Source organism: Ailuropoda melanoleuca, chromosome 2, assembly GCF_002007445.2.
Source record: "Ailuropoda melanoleuca isolate Jingjing chromosome 2, ASM200744v2, whole genome shotgun sequence".
NCBI lineage: Eukaryota > Metazoa > Chordata > Mammalia > Carnivora > Ursidae > Ailuropoda > Ailuropoda melanoleuca.
In genome coordinates, this window is record NC_048219.1 from 11000884 (window position 1) to 11009171 (window position 8288).

At 55.6% G+C, this 8288-nt stretch overlaps 1 protein-coding gene across 1 annotated transcript in view; it reads right to left on the bottom strand.

Moving 5' to 3' along the window:
* Positions 1 to 7150: 7150 nt before the first annotated feature.
* LOC117796662 (gametogenetin-like) overlaps positions 7151 to 8288 on the bottom strand; it is a 2409-nt gene continuing 1271 nt past the window's right edge. The window contains exons 2-3 of the mRNA XM_034645175.1: positions 7787 to 7880; positions 7151 to 7661 (exon numbers count right to left, since the gene is read on the bottom strand). Of these exons, the coding sequence (XP_034501066.1) occupies positions 7151 to 7661; positions 7787 to 7880 (605 nt within the window). The remainder of the gene's footprint in view (positions 7662 to 7786; positions 7881 to 8288) is intronic.

Sequence of the window (8288 nt, forward strand, 5' to 3'; positions counted from 1 at the left end):
CCGCGCGCCCCCCGCCGCACCTGCGGCCGACGAGCCGGGGGGCCCCGGCGGTCCCCCGCGCAGGAAGAAGTCCCGCTCCGGCGCGTCCGGCCTCCGCCGCGCCTTCAGCTGGCTGCGGGGCAAGCGGCGCAAGAAGAAAGCGACGGGGGCCGAGGGCGCCGAATCGGCAGCCCCCCGGGCCAAGAAGGCGGACGACAAGGCCAGGAGGGCCAAGGGTAAAGGCCGAGGTAAGGCGGCGCGGCACCTGGGCTGCGCGGAGGGCGGCGCCGAGGGTGCGGCCGGGGTGGCTCCGCCGGGGGTCCGCGGCGGTTGGTGGCGTGAACCCCTAGGCGCCGGGGCCCCGGGGAGTCCGGGGCTCAGCCCGAGCACGCCCATTCTAGCCGCCCCCCAGCATTTCCCAGACGCAGCCCGACCCCATTCTAGGGGGAAGGGACCCCCGGCTGGGGCAGGAATCTCCTGGCTTAAGCAGGAAGTGCTGGCAGGCTGGCTCTTGGGACGGTGAGGCAATCCCCCCTCCCCCAGGCTCACCCAGGTTCTGCCCTCTGCTGAGTCAGGGGGTCGGAGACTTGGCTCTGGCCTGGGGCCCATGGGAGAGGCAAATGGCCTTGCGTCTCTCGTGGGGATTCCTCCAGGTGCAGAAGGTCAGCTGCACTCAAAAGGTGTTTCAGCCCCACAAAGGACCCAGCGTGGGGCACAGCATGCTTTAGGCTCTTAACGGGTGTTAGCTTTTCCCTCCTGGCCCCCCTCATTCCCCTGGGCCAAAGCGCAACCATGCACCTCCTGGGGGGCGGGTGAGCTCACCGGTGAGAACCAACCATGGCCCCCCTCCCCATCACTCCTTCTCCATTCCTGGTAGAAACATGCCAGTGCTGGAAGTGTGCTTACAGATGGGGGAAACTGAGGCCCAAATTAATGGAGAGTTTGTACACAAGCTTCAATGGGTACTTAAAATACAGCCAATTCCCTGTCTCTGGGCTCTCTCTGGTCTGATGGATGGACGGTCTGAACGGAGGGCAGGGGTGGCTGACTTGGCCCATCCCTGCTGGGGGTCACTTTCCTTTTAAGCACTTGCTTGGTGGTTTTCTCATTTCCCCCCTCTGTTTCTGTCTCCCGTTTGAGGGGTAGGGCATGAGTCTCTGCAGGAGGGTGGGGCTCCCTTGGGGCATGCCTTGCTCCGAAGTCTACCTTTCCTCTGCCTCGAGCTGCAGTGCCAGAGGTGAGGAAATGGCGGTGTGTGCGGGCCCATCCCATTCTGTGTTTACCCTCCCAGTGTCCTTTAACCACCTCCTCTGCCGGAGAATTAGAAGGAACGTTTGAGGGGTCCGGAAGAGGGTGAAAAGCCTCTTGTGTGATTGCATCCGGCCTGATCTTCCTTTTGGATGAGGGCCTTTGGCCCAGGCACAAACAGAAGTCAGGGTGCTGGGGTAGGGATGGCCTGGGCCAAGCCCTGAGGGAGGGTTTGGGTGAGGGGTGTTTCTCAGGGCTCTGCACACCCAGCTGGATGCAGAGTCTGTCCTGAGGCTGTCCCACTGGGATTCAGTCTGAAGTCATCCCCATCTCAAGAGGGCATGGGTCAGAATTGCAGCAGGATGGATTCTGGTCAGATCGTCAGGATTGGAGATAGAAGGCTAGTGGTGTACCCCAGGGCAGTGGACCCTTTTCGCCTCGGAGACCAACCTGAAGGCAGGGGCTGGAAAAGCTGACTCTGTCCCTTCCTGCTCCAACAGCCTGGGTTGGGGTCATTGGGTCAGTGGGTAGGCCTCCCCTTGCGTTGTGTTAGGTATCTGGTAGCACTGCGCTTTCTGGGCAGCAGGTCGCCTGATTTGAGCCCACGTGCATAGGAAACACCTCCCTGCCCCTGGCTGTTGTTTCTCTAGGTCTGGGGGTGGTCCCAGGTCTGACTAGAGGAAGTCCTGCTCCCTTGTGCTCCAGCCTCCTATTATTCCAATTGTTTCCTTGTCACCTGCCTGGCCCAACTTCTTTTCTGTTTATTAAGAGAAATAAATCCGATCTCTCTAATCTCCATTGGCACTGCTGGTCAGGAAGGGGAAGCCCAAAGAAGGCTTAACTCTTTCTGGGGAAAATGTTCAGAATGGAGACTGGGGGAGATGGGAAGGAGGAAGATACAGAAAATTCCTGAGAGGTCAGGGGCCTTGGCTTGGAAGCTCCCCCATCCCAGTCTCTGAGATGCAGGTCATGGCTCCCCTAATCTGACTTTTCTACAGTAAGTTGGGAAAACTGAGCTTGGAGTCGAATTTTGAGCCCTTGTCTTTCAGGACCGCCCTGCACAGACTTAGAAAAGAGAGGAAATCTGACAGTTACTGATTATTCTGAATGTGCCAGGAGCCCTGTATCCATTAGCTCACTTGAGCCCATTTGCAGATGAGAAAATTGAGGCTCAGGGACAGTGAGTGCTTCATTTGCCCAAACTGGGATTCAAACTCAAACCATCTGCCTCCAGAACTGGTACTGTTTTCATGAAGAGGGTATGTGGGTGGGACACAGACCAGCGGGTAAGGCTGACAGATCTTCTCATCCAACCCATTCTACAGATGGCAGAAGGTGCAGAGAGGAGTGAGGGGAGCTGACAGAGTGGGAGGAGTAGGAGAGTCGGGCAAATGCGAGTTCAAATCCTGGCTCCGTCACTAGCAAGCCCGTGACGTTGGGCAGCAGCCTCTCTGTGGCCCCACTGATTCCATTACTGTCTCAGGGAAGAGCGGGGACCTTCTCGCAGGGGTGACCCTCTGGCTGGACATTGCCTTGGTGGGTCCGTGACTCCAAAATTTCTGTCTCTGTAAGATTCTCACAAGAGCGAATGTGGAAGTTAGAGCAACATGAAATCACCACAGAAATGCAAAGGCTTGTTCTTACTCATCACACTCACCTGAGCTCGAAGGACCCAGTCTGGAGGGAATGGGCTCAGAGGCTGACGGGACAACTCTGCTGCCCCCGCCCCACCCAGCCCCAGGCCGCATGGTACCCGCAGATCGTGAGCCCCTCTAAGCCTCAGTTTCCTGGTCTGAAAAATAGGGAGACTCACTCCTGGCTTTACAGGGCTGTTTCAGGGGTCAAATGAGATAACAGAGATGCAAGTGCTTCGTGAACTGTGGAGAATGGTCTAGACGGGAGCAGGTTTCCGCAGTTGTGATGCTGAGGACTTGGACATTAGCTGATCCTTGTTTGGGAAATCAACTCTTGGTTACACCTCAGATACCCATGGCGGTCATGACGACGATCGAGGGGGGAGTCCTAGAAGGTGGACTCTCACCCTCGTCCAACAGAAGACTCAGGCATGAGAAAAGGTAAACAAGTAAGAATCCAGAAATATCACCTGGACTCTAGACAAGTATGTGGGGAGGAAGTGTTTCTGGGACAGATGCCAGGACTGGAGCCCAACAGATAACCAGGGGAGGCTCTCTGCAGGAGGTGAGCAGTGTAGAAGGAGGGCAGGGTGCTGGCTGATTTTATTTATTTATTTATTTGAGAGAGAGAGAAAGAGAGAGTGGGTGGAGGGGAAGAGGGAGAGGAGAGAGAGAATCTTAAGCAGACTCCACGCTGAGGGGGAAGCCGGAAGTGGGGCTTGATACCATAACCCCGAGATCACGACCCATGCCAAATCAGGAGTCGGGTGCTCAACCGACTGAGCCACCCAGGCGCTCTGGGTGCTGGCTAATTTGAAGAAGTAACATGAAGGCTGCTTTATCAGACCCTGGCTGGGCATTTTCATGAGTGTTTTCCTTTGTCCTCACCGCAACCTGGGAGGTGGGCAGTTATTACCATTGATAGGTGAGAAAATAGGCCCAGTAGGTGAAAGTAAGTTGATCGAGGTCACTCAGCTTCATTCATTTGAAAAAGACATATTCTTTATGATGTGGTGTCAGGCACTGTTCAGGGTAATGCGAATCCCTGGGACAGGACAGGCAAGGTCCCCACCTGCATGGAAATGATGTTCAAGGCGTGGCAAGGACAGAAGCACTCAGTCGGCCTCCCCTTCCCGAGGCCACACTCTTGAAACCAAACAGTATGAGGCCAGATATGTTTCTGACTCTGGAGACGAGGAACCAGTAACCACTGTAGGAGTATGTAGCCCTCCTGAAGGTTCCTCTTGGAAAGTGGGCAGCGGCCGGTGGGGAGGGGGGTGGTCAGAGTATGGTGGCTTCAGTACTGGAAGAATTGAGGTCCAGCAGATTTAACCTGAACTCTGGCCACTCACTCAGGAGAAACTGTCCTTGGTGTGGGGTTGTGGAGAGACTCCTGAGTTTGAGTTCTGCCCCACTGTGGGCCACACATGCCCTGTCTAGACAAAGATGGGGTTTCATGGCCTCTGAGAGCCTTTCTGGTTCTAGAATTCTGTTTTGAGAATGGGCTGGGGTCATAAGGGTGGGAGCTATGCTCAGGAAAGGAGAGTCTGCCTTTTGGCCAGTCACGGACAAGACATTGGGACCCAGTGGTCTAGGTGTTATAGTAAGGTGTGCAGGGAGAATCTGTGTGAGTAATGCCATCTCTCTCTGCTGAGGAAGGGGCCTGTATTGCTCTTTTGTTTTTTAATTAAATTTTATTTTTTAAAAAGATTTTATTTATTTATTTGAGAGAGAGAGAACGAGTGGGGTTAGGGGCAGAGGGAGAAGCAGACTCCCCACTGAGCAGGGAACCTGATGCCGGGCTTCATCCCAGGATCCTGGGTTCATGACCTGAGCCAAAAGCAGACACTTAACTGACTGAGCCACCCAGGTCCCCCTGTGTAGCCCTTTTAAAGTAAAGTGAGGACCCAAAGGCACTTTGGGTAATGGACACTTTGCCTATCTAAGGGCAGGATAGTGTCTGTTTGCTTTTCTCCCTTTCTTTCTCTTTCTTTCTGGGGGCAGGCAGAGGGAGAGGGAGAGAGAGAGACTCTTAAGCAGCCTCCGTGTCCCGCTCGGAGCCCACGCAGGGCTCATTCTCACGACCCTGAGATCGTGCCATGAGCTGAAATGAAGTCAGATGCTTAACTGGCTGCAACACCCAGGCGCCACTATTTGCTTTTCAGTAAACACTCCATGTATTTCCACGTTCTGTGCCGTTGCACGCACTGTTTCCCCTCCTCAGGGTGCGCTTCCCTTCACTTTTCTATCCACTAAACTCCCATTCATCTCTCAAGGCCAGGCGCCAGCGTCATCATCTCTGTGATAGCCCCCAGGGAAATTACTGCCTCCAGACTAGAGCAGGGTGCTTAAGGGATTTGGAATTGGACAGTCTGTTTTTCGGGTCCCCTTCTTGGGTAGGGCCTCTCAGGGTCCTTAGCCTGGGGCCTGGACCAATGTGATTGGGGTAGGGCTCCCTCTGCTGTGGGATACATCCAGTGGGGGAGTGACTTCCATAGAGGAATCTGTGTCTACCTCCTCCAGGCCCCTGTGAAGGGATGGGCATTATCTGTTTTGGGTCCAGATGGGAGAGGGAGCCTCACTAAGGGATATCAAAATACTTAGTAAGTATTTAATATTAGGTAATAAGTACCTACTATGTGCCAGACATGTCCTGGGGATGAATGAGAGACAAGGTCCCAGTCTCATGAACCTCATCATCTGAGGGAGGAACCAGACACTGAACAGGTAATTAAGGGTCAAGAAGTGGGACAAAGGAGGAACAGAGTGATCCCAGGGGTGACATCAGGGATGGCTTCCCGGAGGAGGTGACAGGTGAACTACAATGGAAGGTTGAGGGGAAGCTGGGGTTGAGGGATTTGCAGTGCTGGGATCGGGCAAGGCACCTGCAAGGGGCTGGGGCCAGTTGGCGGTTTGGGTTCTGCGGGTATAGGAATCGCCATACCTCGCTGTTTTGAACAGCCTGAGGGCAGGAGCTGGGTTGATGGTCCATTCCCTCTGCCCTGCCCAGCACAGGGCCTCTCACAAAGTGGCTTTGGGTAATAGGTAGGTGATCCAACATGGGCCCCAGAGCATGGGGATCTGCCGATCCTAGGTGCTCAGAGTCAATGGCCTGAGACGCCCCAGGCTGCCCTCGTGGCACACACAGATGGGCAGCCGAGGCCCAGAGGACGAAGTGTGTTACTCAAGGTCGTACAGCCAGGCAGCGTTAGAGGTGGAGTCGGAGCCCTCACCTGCCAGGCTGACCTCAGCTTCCCTACTCCTTTGTTCAGGCTTCAGATGGAAAATCCCGTCCCAGAGAGGTGCCTCCACCAGGAGTGGGATGAGGTGAGCAGGAAGCTGAGGCCACGAAGGCCTCCATCCCCTCCCTTACCTCCAACACCTTCGGGGGCTCATTCCCGCTGCCTCTCCCTCTCCCTCTTCGTGGAGGCCTCAAATCCCCACCCATGGCACACATCCCAGCGTTCTGGAAATCCCCTTCAGGCTAGGATGGGCCCTCCCCCCACTATTCTGTCCCTCTCCTGCCTCTGAGGCAGGGCTGCCAGCAAGGTTTGCTGAACTGGGGTGGCTACATCCTGTGGCCAGCAAAATCTCCACTCTCATCAGAAAAGGGCAGAGGGAGAGGCTCCCCTTAACCAGCTGTCCCCTGGAAATCCCCCTCTCCCCAACCCTCAGAGCTGTCTCAGCTGCTCCTGGCCTGTCACATGCTGATGAAAACTAATGAGAGGAGGCATTGTATATTGTTTGGGCCACGATGAAAGTGGTGGGGTGGGGAAAGCAGGTATCCACACCTCCACCTTCCGTCTGCAAGTCTGCAGAGCCGGCAGACCCCATGGCCACCTCTGGTCCCTTGGCCGACTTGGGGGAGAAGTAGGTGGTAGCAGCTTCCTGGGGCAGGAGGGGTGAAATCTTTGTCCATCTCTCCCATTATTACACCACACTGTCTGCTTTTGTGTCTCCTGCCCTCAGGGGCCGGTTCATCAAAGGTAGTCAGCTCTACTCACAGGGGGCCCAGCCCTGTGATTGGCACAAAGGGGAGACTGAGGCAGTTCAGCTGGCAAAGGGTTTTTTAAACCCCAAATCTTCTGGCAAAGTGCATCATTCCCAGGAGGCCGCTGCTGCGGTCTGCTCCAGGTCGGGACTCCTGTCTGCTTAGGACACCCCTCTCCTCCAAGTCTCTAGCTCGGCGAGGCCTGCACCACCGTTCAAGAGAGTCACGAGGCACTCAAGCCCAGTGTTGCCTTTGTAGTGAAAGAACGTGAGATTGGGACTCTTCTGCCCGCACCTGTTCACCTCTCCCAGTATGAAGTGACATCATCACCACCTCCGTCCGCAGGCAAGCCCCACCGTCTCCACTTCCACCCGCTCCGGCTCCACACCCACAGCACGCCTGCTGCGTGCCCAGCACTGCCTCGCTCAGGCTTACTCGGGGGAGGGAGGCGATCACTGTCTTGAGGAGCTTGTTTTCTGATTGGAAAGGGAGATACCAAAAGGAACTGTTGTCTTGAGATGGATGTTGGGATGGTGTTACACAGGGTGCTGGGGGGCCCTGGGGTGTGATCGGTTCTATCAGAGGGCAGCACTAGTGCCTGTGGGAGCACAGAGGGCTGAGCTGGGGGAGGAGGGGTGCAAGGAAGACTTCCTGGAGGAACAGACTGTTGAGCAGGGTATTGAGGAGAACGAGGAATCTTCCAGACAAAGGTGGAGGAGGAAGCAGCACGTGGGAAGGCCTGGAGGCGTGCAGTGGGAGCGGTGGGGTGGTGGGGTGGTGGCGAGCAGAGCAGCGTTGTGGCTGGAGCTCTGAGAATGAGAGGGGTGTGGTGGGAGATGAGGTTGAACTGGGGACAGGACAATTGCTGCAAGGTCTCTTGCAAAGGCCAAGGCACCTGCTACCTTCCAGACATCCCTTGAAGCTCTTTGCATACCTGCTGTTGCTCAACTCGTGCCAAGGGATCTGGATGTTATCGCTGAGTGTTTTCTCTGCTCCTCCACGCCACCTTTCCCCTTTATGGGCCCCATCTGTAAATTAAGGGAATCAGGCTAGCAGATACTCTCTGAGGTCTCTTCCAGCTTTGACACTAGGCCCTCTTCTCTGTGCAAAGCAGGTGCCCTGGTGCACACAGTTGGGTATATAGTGTATGTTTAACAAGTGTTTTCTGGATGGAAAACCCCTCAGGGACTGCATTGTTGTTAACCTCAAACTCTTATCAAGGCATGGGCCTCAAGGAGGGTGGGGATCAGCTTTGACTCTCCCATTTCTCAGGGAGGGATGTGGTGCCCTGGAACCATGGGGCATAAGAGGCAGCATAGTGTAGTGGAGGGGCTTGCCCAGTGGCAGAAAGGATGAGCGGTATGGGGATTAGAACTGAGGGCTTTGGACTCCCAGCCCAGCGGTGTCTCTGCTACACCATGCTGCCCCTAGTTGGA